The sequence below is a fragment of the Hyperoodon ampullatus genome, assembly GCF_949752795.1.
Source record: "Hyperoodon ampullatus genome assembly, chromosome: 18".
NCBI classification, from domain to species: domain Eukaryota; kingdom Metazoa; phylum Chordata; class Mammalia; order Artiodactyla; family Ziphiidae; genus Hyperoodon; species Hyperoodon ampullatus.
The window spans coordinates 55,786,142-55,802,581 of record NC_136931.1 but is presented as its reverse complement, the minus strand read 5'-3'; the positions used below and the strand labels follow the sequence as shown (position 1 = coordinate 55,802,581).

At 49.7% G+C, this 16,440-nt stretch overlaps 2 protein-coding genes across 2 annotated transcripts; both read right to left on the bottom strand.

Annotated features, from left to right (window-relative positions):
- Positions 1-3,800: 3,800 nt before the first annotated feature.
- On the bottom strand, positions 3,801-6,055 carry RPS11 (ribosomal protein S11). The gene is made up of 5 exons (XM_079722942.1): positions 5,985-6,055; positions 5,164-5,295; positions 4,888-4,963; positions 4,430-4,559; positions 3,801-3,973 (listed from the first exon to the last, which is right to left on the bottom strand). Exons 1-5 carry the CDS (start codon positions 5,997-5,999, stop codon positions 3,850-3,852), a joined length of 477 nt encoding a protein of 158 aa, XP_079579068.1. The 5' UTR covers positions 6,000-6,055; the 3' UTR covers positions 3,801-3,849.
- Positions 6,056-12,630: 6,575 nt separating this feature from the next.
- Positions 12,631-16,373, bottom strand: RPL13A (ribosomal protein L13a). The gene is made up of 8 exons (XM_079724005.1): positions 16,299-16,373; positions 14,638-14,710; positions 14,201-14,266; positions 13,889-13,990; positions 13,601-13,686; positions 13,362-13,421; positions 12,938-13,060; positions 12,631-12,746 (listed from the first exon to the last, which is right to left on the bottom strand). Exons 1-8 carry the CDS (start codon positions 16,311-16,313, stop codon positions 12,660-12,662), a joined length of 612 nt encoding a protein of 203 aa, XP_079580131.1. The 5' UTR covers positions 16,314-16,373; the 3' UTR covers positions 12,631-12,659.
- Between the last annotated feature and the right edge of the window lie 67 nt (positions 16,374-16,440).

Below are 16,440 nucleotides of genomic sequence, written 5' to 3'. Positions count from 1 at the left end.
GCCTGACACCCGCTGTCATCATACGCCAGGACCCTGCTATGAAACTGCGCTTGGAGTTAATTTCCCTGCAAAATGGCCACTGGGGCCTCCTATAAGAGGCATGCAATAGAATATTCCAGAAGCATGCTAAAATAGTCTCAAGATCCCATGACAAACCACTAGGATTTGCTATAGTAGACCCAGGGTTGCACAACCATTTAATACCTCTGGGGCCACCTGCCAAAGACTCTTGTCCTTGGGCCTGTCCAAGGGGACTCAGGGCCTGCTACACCAAGACATCACTGGGCTTGGTTCTAACAACAGGCTCAGGAATGCGACATAATCACTTCCCTAAGAAGTATCACTTACTGGAACTAGTTCTACCGCAAACAACACAGGTGAGCATATTTCATCCTCCCAATGGGGCAGGGAGGCAAGATTTTACAGATTAGGAAACTGAAGCTCTGTGGTTCTCGGGGGAGTCAAGCCCAAGGTCCCAAGGTCACGCAGCTAATGACAGCAGGGCTAGAATCTGGAATAGAGCCTGCAGGCTTAATGCTTACATTTGGAGGTTTCTGAGCATGTTCACTGCTTCCGGTTACTCCATGCCTTGAGACCTAGTGTAAACAGATAGGTTAGTGGGTCCCCGGAAAAAAAGAACCAGGAATGGCTCTCTTGACATAAGAGAAGCCATTTTGGCTTAAGCCGTTTTGTGATCTAAGCCTGGCTGCAATGCTTGCCCTTGAACAGGTCTCGGTAATCCTTGATCTTAAGGGAAGTTAGGGAACAAAGGGAAAAGGAAAAGCAGTCAAGAAACAATAGTTCAACAATAAAGCAGAGTCCTAATTCCTCCTCAAGGGATGTACAGAACAGTCTGATACAGTTTTTGAGCTCTTCGGGAACTAAGGCCCCCAGCCAGGTGAAGGACAGAAAAACGTTGACCCTCCTGACTTCAATCAACTAAAGCTTGGACTCTGGCGACCTTTGCCCCAATTCTGTGCTGGATTCTCTGCTCCAGCCCCCTCCTGAATATGCATGTGCCCTTAGCTTAAAACTTCCCCAATTTTGCTGTTGCGGAGACACTGCTTTGGGAAAGATCCCCGGTGTTCTCCCTACTTGCTGCAGGTAATAAATCCTTTGTTCTCCTGGTGTTTGGCTCGGTTGTGTCTTTTGGCTTGACACCCACCAAGAGGTGAACCCAGTTTTCGGGTAACACTAGGGGTCAAGCCTGGCCTGGGAGAATGTGAGGATTTAACTTTAAATGGACTCACTCCGGGAATTCCCTGGCGGTCCAGTGGCTAGGACTCGGCGCTCTGTCAAGGGCCTGGGTTAGATCCCTGGTCAGGGAATTGTGCAACCAAAAATAAACAAACAAATAAATAAATAAATTCACTCAACTAAACATGTTTGGAGCACCCACAATTTGTTCCAGGCGCTGGGGCTGCAGAGATTCCGTGTCTTCTTGGAGTTTGTATTCCAGGGGTCAACAGGTAAACAAATAAACGTGCAATATCATACAGGATTTGTACAACAAATATGCCATAAACGGGTTTTCCTGTCTATGTAAGACACTCAAGCAGGAAAGGGAGATTGGGAGGGTTGGAGGTTCTCCAAGTGGAAAGAGGTCGGTGAGAATTAGAGATTAAGGGATGAGGGAGGGAGCCAGGTGGAAGCCTGGGGTTAGAGGCTCCTCGGGGCAGAGGGCACAGCCAGTGCAAAGGCTCAGAGGAGGGAGCAAGTCAGGGGTGCAGGCAGTGAGGGTGGGGGCGGGCAGGTAGGCAGAGGGGAAGCTCCGAGGCTGTGACCTGGGACTAGGAGTCGAATCTCTAGCTGTCACAGTTCTCTTAAGAAAGGCAGGTGACGTCCTCTCCCACTCATCAGGCCAGAGAACGGGTACAGCCCTGGGAGCCTTCTCCTTGGAGTCTGTGAGCTGACCCACCAGGCACACGGGCTGCACCCAACACTAGGTAGCCTGATGATGGGGTGCCGAGGAGACGCCCAGGAACCCGCCGCGCGGGGAGGAAGCAGGGGAGCCGGGCTGTTGTTTTTGTAAACACGGCGGCCCCACCCCAAACGGAAACACCTGTGGGTGTGGGCGCCTGGAGTGGCCTCAGATCCCCCGCTGGGTCTCTGTTCCCTCTCCGCAGCTCTGTCCTCCCGCCCCTGGGTCCCAGTCCCCCTCCTCAGGGTCTCTATCCCTCCAGCACTGGGTGGAGCAGGCGTGCAGGCTGAACCTCAGGGCGGTTCCCCCCTCTGACCCGTCCCTGCCCCTTCCTGCCCTCTTTGACGCGGCCCCGCTTCCTCTGGCAGGAACCCCCGCCCTCGCCGCCCTCGCCGGGCCTGGGTAAAAAGGAGCCCCCGGGCCGGCCCAGAGGCCAAGTCCTGGGAGGCAGCAGCGGCAGCTCCTCTCTCCTCACGGCCCTGTCTCCCAACCCTTGTACCAGTGCGTGCCTCAGTCCCTGGTACAGGCATGGGGGTCAGGGACCTGGGGACCCCAGCAGCGCCAGGCCCCCAGGGGTGAAGGCAGCGGGGCGACTCCGGCACCTCCCTTCTGCCTGTGCCTCCATCTCTGCCCGGCTGTGGCTCTGGTGAGGATTTCTGCTTCAGATCCCGAAGGCCCTGGGTCCCTCTCTGTGGTGTTTCTCATTGCATCCGCACCTGTCACCCACCCCACGCGTGCCTCTTTGTCTTGTTCTCCAGGCCCATCTCTGCCTCTGGAATCTGAGTCTGTCCCTGGGCTGTGGTCTCCGTCCCTGTTCAGTGTTCAGCTGAGGTCTCTGACCCACATCTCTCTCCTGATCTCTGTATCTGACACTCAAGTTCCCTCTTCCTTTCCCCATTTTCCTCTGCTTCTAACAGAAAGCCTTCCTGTCATCACCAACTGTTAAGCTCTCTCCATCTCCCAGGTTTTTCCCGACAGTCAAGGTCACCACGTCCGGCGCTGTCAGAAATCTCTTCCCCTTCATTTGCCTGGCTCTGCCCTCTTTCTCCCCATCTCCAGTTTCTCTCCTCACCCAAGGCCACCCCACTTGGTCTGTCCCAGATCAGTCCCACCTCCACGGACTTCCTATCCATTTCTGAGCAGCCTGCAGCCACGCACTGCTGGCTGGCCTTACTAAGCGAGTTATCTTAAAGGCTAATTTCCTTACTCGCATCCTTAGGCAAAGAAAGTGTCCATAATCCGACACGTGGAGCTCAGGTACTCCTTGGGGGACCCCAGGCAGAGAACTTGCCCCCTCAGATGAGTTTGCTTATCTGCAAATGGGCATGGTGTCCACTTGGGAGGGGACGGTGGAGCACGCAGCGGGGGAAGGCGAGTGCCTTGCTTCCCCGCCCCACTCCTTCCCTGGCAGGGTACAGTCCCAGGTTCAAGTCAAGGCCCTCATAGCTGCGAACCGCGCAGCTGTGCACTCCTCAAGCGCACCCAACACGTGCCGACCCCCAGCAAAGCCCAGAGGGCCACTACTTCTTCCTTACCCTCCCCTCGGAGGCTAGAAAGGGCCCAGCGTCTAGAGAACCCAGGAACCTCCACCCTCACTCACTTCCTCCCCAGAGACTTGCAGGGGGAGCTCAACACCAAGTAGAAGGCATTAGGTACTCCGACACCAAAAGCTGACAAGGACCAAAAGACCAGAGAGGGGCAGCATCTTGGTACAGGTTGTCTTCCCCCAGAGACGAGAGGGCAGGAAGCAGGATTTGGTCCCCATCCTTACGCCCCCAGAGGATGAAAAACAGCCCCATCTTTCACATCAACCCCACTTAATTCCCAGGGACACCCCCTCCCTCTGATAAGGGCATGGATACGGAACCTGGCCCGTGACTGGGAAAATAACTTTTATTTTGTTTGGGGCAGTGGGCAGGGGTCTGGTCTTAGAACTTCTGGAACTGCTTCTTTGTGCCGGCAGCCTTGGTGACCTTGAGCACGTTGAAGCGCACCGTCTTGCTCAGGGGCCGGCACTCACCCACTGTGACAATGTCACCAATCTGGACGTCCCTGTGGGGGTGAGCAGCGCCACGTCAGAGGGACTCTGCCCCAAGCAGGCCCTAAAGGCGCCTTTCTCACTGTCTCCAGGCGGAGGCCTGTCACCTTTAGCTCCTCCAAACCCCAACCAAGCTGCTATTTCCAGTGCCATCTGCACTGCACGCCGCCCTGTCGTTATTTATTGAGCGATAACTATGAAAGGCGCCAAGCTCAATCCCATGCAGAGAATGCTCCAACCCTTCCAGGACAGAAGACCTCCAACTAGCACCTCCATTTTGCAGAGAACGGGAGGCTCCCAAAGATGGTAATACAGGGTCCCCTCACTAACCGCCCCCGCCCCCCACAGCTGACTACCTTCACACGGCAGCCAGGGCGTCCTGTAACAGCCAAGGCACATCCCAAGTCACTCAGAGTCTTGTGCAGCCCACCCCGTCCTCTGTGCCTGGGAGGGCGGCTCACCGCGCTCACCTGAAGCAGGGGGACAGGTGCACAGACATGTTCTTGTGGCGCTTCTCGAAGCGGTTGTACTTCCGGATGTAGTGCAGGTAGTCTCGGCGGATGACGATGGTCCGCTGCATCTTCATTTTGGTCACCACACCTGGGGGGACGGGGCAGACCCCGGGTCAAGCCCCACAGGGAAGGGAGCCGTGGGCAGCCCAGGGCATGCTGGGAATCGGGGGCCGCTGAGCAGGGTTCCCAAGAAGCCCTGCTCCTGGCATCAGCTGTGCCAACTGCTTTCTCAGCAGTGCCCGGGGTGGGCATCTGAAGACCATCGTGAAAATAACAGACATCATCTGCCAGTGCCCCCCACAACCAGGAGTCTGCCAACCCCTAACTCACCCAGGACCCCGGAGTCTCAGGGTCCCCAGGCCCTCCTCCCTCAGACCCGAGAATTTGAACGCAAGCCCCCAGAGGTCCTCACTTACCAGACAGGATTCGCCCTCGGATGGAGACGTTACCAGTAAAAGGGCATTTCTTGTCAATGTAGGTGCCCTCGATGGCCTGAAGGGATAAGGAGGATTAGCGGGCCCTGAATGGTAGTTCCTGAAAAGAACAAGGGGTGTGGCCTCCCTGTAGACACAAAAACTTCGATTCCCAGCAGCCCCTGCAAACAGCCACTCAGATGTGGGTAGGGCAACTCAAGTTTGGGCACACGTGCAGGGAAACAGGGATCTTCTTCTTTCTTCTGAGGGTCCCCATACCTCCTTCGGTGTCTTGAAGCCCAGACCAATGTTCTTGTAGTATCGCGGGAGCTTCTCCTTGCCAGTTTCTCCAAGCAGGACCCTCTTCTTATTTTGAAAGATGGTCGGTTGCTTTTGGTACGCACGCTCAGTCTACAAGGATGAGGTGGAAGCTGGTAAGCTTGCAGCAGGCAGCAACCTGGTCTGGAAAGCTTCACAAACCCCCCAGATCTCATCCTCCGCAGTATTTAACTCCCCAAACGCTGCACTCACCCAAATTTACCCCTAACCCAGACTCAACTCTAAACCCGGGGTTACGTCGGTATTTACGGTGTAAAGCACCTTCCACCGCCTGCAGAATTCACCCCTTAAAACCCAGAGATACAGAATCATCCCTCTAATACTCTGGACACCCTTCAGCAAGAATTGTTCTCCAAGACACAAAGATACCCACCCAGGAGTCACTCCTTATTAATTATATATATGGCTCCAAAATTAAATAGCAAAACGATGGGCTCCCTGGAGTAGCCCTTAGGACTCAGTTCTCACAGGGCTAACCCTACAGCCTAAGGCCTCCAGAAAAACACTCCGTAAGCGTTGGGTTTTAAAAAAGATAACGCCTAAAACGCTTGAGCCTTAATTACACCCTGAATGCGGAGCTCCTAAGATTTAGGAGGCGCCAATCGATATTAACGCCAAGACACGCGCCCTCTGCCCAAATTTCTCTGGGAAATCGAGGACGCCCAGAATTAACCCCCAAACTGGGGCGCGGACTCCCGGTCTCCAGGACACGCCCCTGAAGCCCGGGCCCCGCTAGGCCTGCGTCAGCCCCGAGCCCGAACCTGAATGTCCGCCATCTTCCCGGCCGCCTGAAAAAAGGAAAGCCGCAGCGGACTCCGGGTTTCCTTATCGATTGCACAGAAGCTAGAGAGGAAGTGACGAAAGAGGGGCAGGGTAACACGGTTTGAGGCGGAGCCTTGGCGAGACTCTGATTGACGGACTGCCCTACCAAAGCACGCGATTCGGAGACCGCACGGACGCTACCATGACGTTTACAGCAGAGGGGCGGGAAGCGACAGACACTGTCTCGCGAGACTCTTAGGCCATCATTGCGCGCCAGCGCGCTAGGTCACGTTGGGAAACAGTGGCCAGCCTTGTTATCGCGAGAGTTGTCGGGAGGCGGTCTTGTTTCTGCGGGGAGTGGGACCACGTGGGGTTTGGAGACAGCGTGGCTGTGTCCGCTCAGGGTTTAAATGGGTTGTGGCGGCGGCCATCTTTTTGCAGGACTGGAGACCGGAAAGTCTTAGGAGCATGCATGCTCTGCGGCGCCGCCATCTTTGTGAGGGGCGGGCACTACCCACGAGTTTTGTGCTGTTTAATGAACGTTGTTTTCTTCTATGGGCCATTTCATCCCCAGACAATGGTTTCGTGAAAAATTAAATTAAATTAAATTAAAAAAATAAAAAGGCCTTCTAACTGATTGTCTGTAACAGCGCTGTCCAATAGTAGTTTCCGCTGTGATGAAATGTTCTGTATCTGCGCTGTCCAACACAGTAGCCACTGGCACTGGAAGTGGGGTGCGTGCGACTGAGGACCTGAATTTTTAACTTTTTTTTTTTTTAGGTAAGAAGTGGATTTATTTAGAGAGAAACATACTCCACAGACAGAGTGTGGGCCATCCCAGAAGGTGAGAAAGGCCCTAACTTTAATTTTATTCGATTTAAATATAAATAGCCACATGGGGCTAGTATCTACTGCGTTGGTCAGTGCACGTCTATAACTGAATACTAATTTACTGTTTTATAAATTCTTGTAAAGCAAAATCTAACAGAACAATTGCCATGTGCCTGGCATTGTGCTAACACTCTTAAGGATGGTTCGGTTACTATTCCCATTTTGCAGATGGGGAAACTGAGGCATTAGTTGCTCCAGGTTTTGCAGAAAATGAGAGGCAGAGGTGGGAATTGAACCTGGGCAGTCTGGCTCCAGCGTTCTTAATCTGTAACCTTTTGAAGAAGGAAGATTTGAGTCCTTTTTACAGTCACTTCACACTTAATGAGCACCTATTTGGTACCCGGCCCCCTTCTGGGCAGTGGTGGCAAGAACCCGGTGTCTCAAGCCAACCCTGACAGCTGTCCACACTCTAACTGACTTGCACCTTGTTGGGAGATTTCAAACTTCAGACCTTGGCAAGGATAGGTGTCTAATGCCTCTTTCCTTAGTTAAGTCTTGGTCTAAAATTTCCCAGTGCTCTAACTCCACAGAGTGTGGTTCTCTCTAAATAAATCCACTTCTTACCTATCACAATAAATAAATAAATAAATAAATAAATAAATAATAAAACCCACGGGGAATATACAGAATATTCAGTGATTTCGTGTTAGGACAAGTGTGCAACCATCTGAAAAAAAAATAAAGTTGGATTTCTACTACCTACTGTATGCCAAAGTAAATTTCTGATGTGTAAAGATAAAATTTAGGTGGGTTTGGGGAATTAAACCACAAATGTACTAGAAGAAAACATGAGTTTTGTTTTCTTCACTTATGAGTCTAGTAAAGACTTTTTTTTTTTTTTTTTGGCCACACAGTGCAGCTTGTGTCATCTTAGTTCCCATGGCAGTGGAAGCGCAGAGTCCTAACCACTGGACAACCAGGGAATTCCCTAGTAAAAACTTTTTTAAGCATTGCATTTAGAACATAAAATCTGTGCTCCCAACAAACTTATACACAGGTCACAAAATATTATTCTTTTGATTTTTTTTCAATTTTTTAAAAAATTGAAGTATAGTTGATTTACAATGTTGTGTTAGCTTCAGGTGTACAGCAAAGTGATTCAGTTATACATATATATGTATATATATTCTTTTTCAGATTCTTTTCTATTATGTTATTACAATATATTGAGTTTAGTTGCCTGTGCTATACTGCAGGACCTTGTCATTTACCTATTTTATGTAGTGTGAATATGTTAATTCCAAACTCCCCCTGCCCCCTCGCCTTTCATGCTTTCTTATTTATCCTTTGTTTCCTCTTCCCCACTAAAATGAGGGCAGGAATTTTCGTTGCCTTTGTTCTCCAGGGCTTCTGGTGACTGTCACATAGTAGGTGCTCAGTTTGTCCTTGTTGAATAACTGACCAAATGAATGAATGGAGTATTAGATACACCAAAATGTCCACTTACAGGCAGATGGGTAAATCCTGGCATAGCTTGATCGTGGACCACTCTGCAAGCACGTAATAAACATGAGGTAAGTCAACCAATCCGGAAATGAAAACACTGCCAGACACGTTTCATTTTTTAATCTTTAAATTTGCGATGACTTCTGAATAGGGATTTCATGCACATGGTACAAAATTCTAAAAGTACAAAGTAAATTGTGAAAGATGACTCTTTCCCTCACTGTTCTCCCTGGATACGCGCACCCAGTTTCCCTCTGCAGAAGCAATCGCTGTCACCCTGTTATCATCTGCCAATGTGTCTTCCAAACTATTCTACCCTCTGTTGAATTTGTATGTGGACAAAACAAAGTGCAGAACAAGAGGCACAGCATGACCCATTTATTCAAATGTTTATGGACAATCTATAGGACGACTGCATTTTTTTTACATATATATTTCTTTTTCATATTCTTTTCCATTATGGTTTATCACAGGATATTGAATACAGTTCCCTGTGCTATACAGTAGGTCCTTGTTGTTTAATGCATTTTTTTAAAGCTTATTACATGATATAGTTGTGGCTTATCTTTTTAGGTATTACAGACTACATTGTCCAATAACAGCCATTAGTTACATGTGGTTATTTAAATTGAATAACATTTAAAATTCAATTTTTCACTCATTCTATTCATATTGCAAATGCTCAGTAATCACATGTGGCTAGTGGCTTGCATATTGAACAGTGAAGATTTAGAATATTTTTTATCAACATAAAAAATGCTCTTATAGACAGCGAAGGCTGGTTGCATATATATGTATATATAATATATATGATGTCTTTTAAGTTGTAATAACTTCAGAAATATAAATGCTACAAAAAATCATTTGAAGTTTAATTATTTAAATTTCTTTTACACTTAATAGCTTTGTGAATTTTGAACGATACATTTTTAAAAATTTATTTTATGAAAGTATAGTTGATATACAATGTTGTTAATTTCTGCTGTACAGCAAAGTGATTCAGTTATACATATATATACATTTTCATATTCTTTTCCATTATGGTTTATCACAGGATATTGAATATAGTTTCCTGTGCTACACAGTAGGACCTTGTTTTCCCAACCTATATATAATAGTTGGCATCTGCTAATCCCAAACTCCCAATCTATCCCTCCCCCCAGCCCCGCATAGCAACCACGTTTGTTCTCTATGTCTGTGAGTCTGTTTCTGTTTCATAAGTTCATCTGTGTCATATTTTAGATTCCACATATAGGTGATGAATGATACATTTTTAATTATCATTGTTTCAGTCCCTCTGGGGTAGCATTGAGGGACTTTTCATTTTAGAACCTGCTATGTCTTCCCCCCAGTGACCTTGTAGTAGTAGCTTTATAATTTATTTTTTGAAGAAAAAGTAAGTTCTGGAGTTTTTGAATGACCTAGAAAGGATTTATGATCTTTAGTTAAAAAAAAAAAAAAAAAAAAAGCAGGACCCGGAGTTGCTGTCTACAATGTGTGCTAAACTATGTACAAAAGTTACATATAAAAGTCTGCATAAAAGTTTCTAACTTAGAAAAAAGCCTGGAAGGAAATGCATTGATATTGCCCTGGGGGTTTACATCTCCAGGTGGTGAGATTAGGTATGATTTACTGTCTGGTGTCTTAAATGCTCAATATTTTGCAAATTGCTCAGAGCAGCTGGTGAGATTTTGATAAGGGAAAAGTAAAGAAAAGAAATACTGCTTCACTCTGAAGGGGTGAGGGCAAATCGGAGATGTTTAGGTCCTTAGTTTCTAGACATTTTTGATCACAACCCACAGTAGGAAATGCATTTTGCATTGTGACCAAACACACACACCTCTCTCTCACCCTCCTCTGCCTTCCTCTCTGCCTCTTTTCTAATTTTTAAGTCTTTTAACTCTCTCCTTTCCTTTCTGTAGTACACTGATTTTTTTCCTTTTCATTTCTATTCAATTTCATTATCATCCCTATTATTTAATTTATTTATTTATTTATTTGGCTCCACCAGGTCTTAGTTGTGACATGCAGGATCTTTCTTTTTTTAGTTGCGGCATGCGCAATCTAGTTCCCCCTGCATTGGGAGCGTGGAGTCTTAACCGCTGGACCACCAGGGAAGCCCCTCAATTTCATTATTATTTTAAGGCTGCTTACAACCCACCACATCGATTTTTTTGAACTGCAGTGTGAACAGCTTTGGTGCGCGATAATAAACTTCAGCCAACTCTAGTTACCACTTGAGGGCGTATTTCCCTGTCTCTGCCAGATTTCAGACATTTACTAGCATTTCACAACAGAAACCCAAAAGCTAGGAGACCTGGAGACCCTTGCCCTCCCCAGTGACCACAGAAATGTCTGTTAAAACAAGACGTTATCCCTACACCCCACCCACAGACCAGGGTCTCCAGGGTTGCTATAGCCCAGAAGAGACTGACCTGGGACTGGCGCGTCACGTTCTGTTGGAGGGTGCTTTGGTTGTGGGCAGTTGGGCAAGATGGAACTGGAGCTTTGCAAACGTTCATTCTGTTAGCCCAGAGGTTCTGATTCCCTGTACTTGTCCCACAGGAATGATTAAGGTTATGCCTGGAGATTTCATTTGCATTCTGAGGAATGATGAGCATCTTCTCATGTATTTATTGGCATTTGTGTATCTTCTTTGGTGAAACGTGTTTTCAAGTTTTGGCCTAAGTTTTATTTGGTTATCTCTGTTACTGAATTTTAAAGAGTTTTTCTATATATTTGGCATTCAAGTCCTGCAAGAGATGATATGCAAATAACTTCTCCCAGTCTGACCCGTCTTCATCTTTTTAATGGTGGGCGTCTTTAGAAGTGGCAAGTTTTACATTTTTAAGCCAAATATAAGGGATTGTGGTTTCCAGGGAATTATATTGTGCTGCTTTTACATGCAGTCCTGTTAAACTTAAGACAAACTCTGGTTTTCAGTTGCTTCTGTAGGCAGCTCTGCTGGTGAGCGGGAGCCCCAGGAGGGGTAAGGAACCACCCACTTGCAAAATGATTCTTAAGAGAAAATTTAAGCCACTGTGGTGTCTTAGACATTTTGGAGATTAAGCAAGAGAGAATGGCACAGTGCACCAAGTTATGATCTGCCCCGTGAACCAACTAGCCAGTACTGCCCACCAGTCCCAAGGGCAGCATGAATCTAGCTTTCTTCCCAGCACAGATCCCTCTGGGTGTCATCCTGGCTGACACCGCTGACTACACACAACCCTCCTCAGGAAGATAGGGATGCGGGCCCACCTGGGTCAAGTATTGAGAGGTGACCAGGGGTGACTGTCCAGGGCTGGGTACCCTAATGTTTACCCTTTCAGTGACTTACGCTGGCAGATCTAACTAGCCTAGTTTTAATCTTACAAAGAACCAAGAGCTTCCAAATCCCACTTTCTCTAATGCCTAACCATTTACAAAATGTTCTCTCGTCCATTTCTTCACATTAAGCGTGGCCTGGTGTGGCAGACTGGGAGACCACATGCCCCACAGTGAGGAACCGGTTTTAGAGAATGGTGGCAATTCCATACTTTGCAGCTGAATTAGGGAAGACAACTTTATGCAAACTGGGCAACACCAGGCTCTACAGGTCGTAAATACCAATCCCATAGGCATCTCAAATTCCTTGGCATGTCAATCTCTACAAAGGTCAACTCCTCCACGAAAGGCAGTTTCTAATCCATCATCTGCAGAAAGAGCACAGCCAGTTTTATTCTTCAAAGCCTCCCAGCAGCCGAGGGCCTTGCTCCCCTGGGCCTGCCTCTATGGCAGACACACACTGCAAAGACGCCAAATTTCTTTAAAAATAATTTATTAGTTTTGGAGCACAAAATACAGGGAAGACACAAGGGCAATGCCTGTGACGCCTTGGGCCATACTTCCCTTCCATGAAGGCCTTTTAGAACCCCAACTCGTGCTGCCCACGCATTCTCTCACATCCTAACAGCTGCAGAGTATAGTACCTGACCATGCGGGAAGCTTAGACTCCCTGTAAGTGACGTGAATGACCCTTCCAATTAGGTCTTCCAGCTCACTTTTGCCAGTATGGCAACAGCACTGGTTGTTCGAACTGTTCATGTCCTAAAACTCTCATGAATGAATACGTCACAGGCAAATTCTGCCTGCACAGCCCTTACGACTGTCTATGCTTTTAAAAAGGCCTTTCTCAAACAGCAGTGGCTAAGGCGCCTTCGCTATACCCAGTCTTCTAAGCCCCAGGCTGCCTGTGGCACCTGGATGGCACCCCTGGGGGTCCCCCACATCCTAGGGTGGCGATGGAGGAAGGGCAGGCCAGGCCAAGCATGAAGAGGAAACAGTCAATTTTATTGGGCTCAGACTAAGAATCCATGGGTCTTGAGGACCTCTGTGAATCGGTCGATTTTCTTCTCTATGTTCTTTTCGGCCTGCTTCCGTAGCCTCTGTGGGGTCAAGGTGACAGGTGGTGGTTAGTGGCTGCTCCCTAGGACTGCCCTTATCCCAGGGGGCCACCCACACCGGGCCTTAGGCAGAGCCTTCCAAGGGCATAACAAAGACCCAAGTCAAGAGTAATCAGCTCCCAGACCCTGCCCCAGAAAATGTGGTGCCCCTCCAGCCACAGCCCCACCCTCACCATGAGCTGCTTCTTTTTCCGGTAGTGGATCTTGGCCTTCTCCTTTCTCTTCTCCTCCAGTGTAGCCGTTACTGCCTGGTACTTCCAGCCAACCTCATGAGCCAGGCGCCCTAGGTAGGCAAACTGGGGGGAAGAGAGAGAAACGAAGCTGTAAGAAAACGAGGCCAGGGTGACGAGGGGAAGGGCGCTGACATCCTGTCCTAGAGGATCCCAGGCCAGCCATACAACTTTTCAGCAAGCCTACACTCAAAGAGACACAGCTACCCCTGGCACGCTCTCTGCTCCTCCTGGCATCAGCTGAGCCATTGGCATTATCGGCACTGCCCACAGTGGCATCCGCAGACCATCGTGAGAAAAAGCCATCATCTGCCAGTCTTAGGGCCCTAGGTGCACCCCCCAGGAAGCCTGGGACCCCAAAACTCACCTTCCGTGTAGGCTTCAGACGCACAACCTTGAGGGCGGCAGGAACCACCATCCGCTTTTTCTGTTAGAGAAGGAGAGGGACTTAGAGACCTGGAGTGAGGGACAGACAGGGAAGAAGGCTGGCTGGGGCAGGCGTCTCAGCCAGTGCTGTTTTCACGAGGATCAAACAATGTAGGTAACTTCAGAACATCACGGACGCCAGACACAAGGATGCCGCTGAGGGAGGTGGGTCGTGCTCACCTTGTCGTAGGGTGGCGGGATCCCATCAAACACCTTGAGGCGGTCCAGAGCGGCCTGGCCTCGCTTGGTCTTGTGGGGCAGCATGCCTGTGGGCAGAGGACAACAGGCCTGCTGAGCGGGGCGTGCGAGGACCCCACTGTCCTACCTGGGCGGGCCGGCAGGCAGGCGGCCTCAGATGGTAGTGCATGTGGAGTCATCTCATGGCTGGGAAACTCGAACACGAGTGGGAAAGTCTTCATCACCGGCCACCCGCGCCATCAGCCCCTGCGGTCCTCAGGCCCAGCTCACCTCGCACTGTCCGCCAGAAGATGCGGCTGGGGGCTCGGAAGTGGTAGGGGCCACGGGAGGGGTTGGTGTTCATCCGCTTGCGGAGGAATGCCAGGTACTTCACTGGGAAGAGGGGAGAGTGTGTGAGGCCTCAAGAGTCCGCAGGCAGATGGTAACTCCTTCCAAGGCAGCACACCACCTTACTTCCGGGGGCGTGTTCGGGAACTCAGACTAGGACCTCCCCCCCCCACCGTGGGACTGCTTACAAGCCCGTGAAGCGTGAGCCCCACAGAGGTCCACCCTCTCCAGCCCTCCTCCCAGGCCCTCACTCACACTTGTTTCTATAGAAATTGCCAGAAATGTTGATGCCCTCACAGCGCACAACCACAACCTTTCGACCTAGAGGGAATGGAAAATGAGACAATCAAGGTCAAAGGTTAGGAAACAGGCCCAATTACTGCTAAGGACCCAGAAAGGAGGCTCCTTCCTTCCAGTCTCAAGCTGGCCACAATGCACAAGGCAGGAACGGAGTCTCCTGCCCCGTGTCACAGAGCAGCAATCGGCGGAGCTGGACTCATGCTTAAGTTCAATTTGTTAGTCTGACAGAGCCCAGAGCCCCCAGCCTAGGAGGGGAGGAAGCTGGCAGGTCTCAGAGCGGTGCATGGGGTTGATCTCATGGTCGTTAGACTCAAACGAAAGATGGTGATTTTTGCTCATCACTGACCTTGAAGCTCATGTCTGGGGGAGCTATGGGCAGGGGGCAGACTTACCCAGAAGCACCTGCTTAGCCACGATGGCCGCCAGGCGGCCCAGGAGATGGCCTCGGCCATCGAGAACCAGGACCTGTTGGAGATAGGTTGAGAGGGCTCAGAGGACCCACAGCTTTGACTCCCCACCTCAAACAATCATTCCTCCCTACTTGTTCATTTCATCTACCTCCCAGGGTCCCTGCTAATCAAGTAGGAGACCCAGGAACTAGGAACTAAGCCTCACTTTACAGAGAAGGCCAAGAGAGCAAATGACTGACTCAGGATTTCAGTGAGTGGGAGAAGATACCAAAGGACTCCCCTCACATCTCAGCCGCTTGAAGGGCAAGAATCTTTATGCCCAGATTATGCTTGACAGTCAGCGAATGAGCTACAATCTGAATCCAGACTGGCAATACTGATCCTCCAGGCAGAAGAACCTGTGATCTGGATACAAGCCGTAGAATCTCGATAGAATCTGATTCTGTCCTGGTCTCAAAGATACTTTTCTAGCGTGAAGGTTCAGAGCGGATGAAGCCAGGAAGGGTAGTCAAAAGCCCTGGCTGGCTCTGGTATTGACTAGATTTGCATCCTCCCGAACTGCTCAAACGCCAATTCTCAACTTCTTGTCAAGAGTAAAAGTCCCAACTCTTTACCAAGGGCTTCCTATACATGTTATGATTGTTGGAAGCCAGTGTAAAAGGCGACAGAACCTAAAACCAGACTTCCTGACAATGTGACTTTGGTCAAAACCCCCCAAATCTCCAATATCTGCCTCAGGAACACTATGATAAATGAACTGAATTACACAAAATACAAGACAAACTATACCAGGCGCCGGAAATACAGGGACACAGGTTCGGAGAACTCTACCACTTGCCTGGTCCCAAACGTGGTTTTCCTTCCGGAACCACAGACCCATCACAGGTACACCCCTTCCAGAGCCATCCCCTCCTTTAATATCTAATAGGTTACACAAGAAGCCTGGGCAAAGTCAGAGTTAAGTTTCTGCTGCCGTCCTTGAGGGCCTCCAGGTCGTTAAGGACAAAGGATATCCCAGTGCTGTGAACATTTCATTACAATCCTGTTTCCAGCACCAGCAGACCTTTGAAGAGTTCCTCGACCCCCAAGAGAAAGGAAAAGAGCAACTCGTGCCTGCATGCCCTGTAGGCAGGAGCTCTCTCGACCCACTGCAAAGATTTCGCGCTAAAATACCCACAGCTGCAGGAGAACCCTGATGCGCACTCCCACGAGGCCGAAACCACCCGCGCCTTGGGTTGGGCGGAAGTACCCTCCATTTTGGCCAATCCTCGGCTTCTCTTCGTCCCCTGGCCGCACAGCTGCCTTCCGCGTGCTTCCCCACCGCTGCGGACCCACGGGCCCAATTCGGCCAAGACCCGGCCAAGATCAAGGTAAATTAGGCCTAGTTTTAAAATAACTTTTCTTGTGCTGGAAGCCCCGATCACTGCCCCCTGGGGGAAAAATGATGCCGCATTCTAGCCAGCCCAGAGCGTAAAAACCGCTTTATATTCCCGTTTTGGGTTCCTCTTACCCCGAAAGCTTTCTGTTTTGCTGTTATCGATCTTAAGTTCCACAGTACACTTACGAGAGGAAAGAGGTCCAACCCCGGTCCGGTCTCGACCCCACCCGGCCCCACACCGCCCCGGCCCGCGCAGAGCCTGTACCTGCCCCTCCGCCATCTTCGGCAGCTGCCTGGGAAAGAAGGAACTTCACCCGCAGGGTTTCTTATCCCTTGAAACAGGGGCGGAGGAAGTGACGCAACACGGCCGCTTTCCATCTTTTCACTGACCAAGAGTGCCGTGCGCG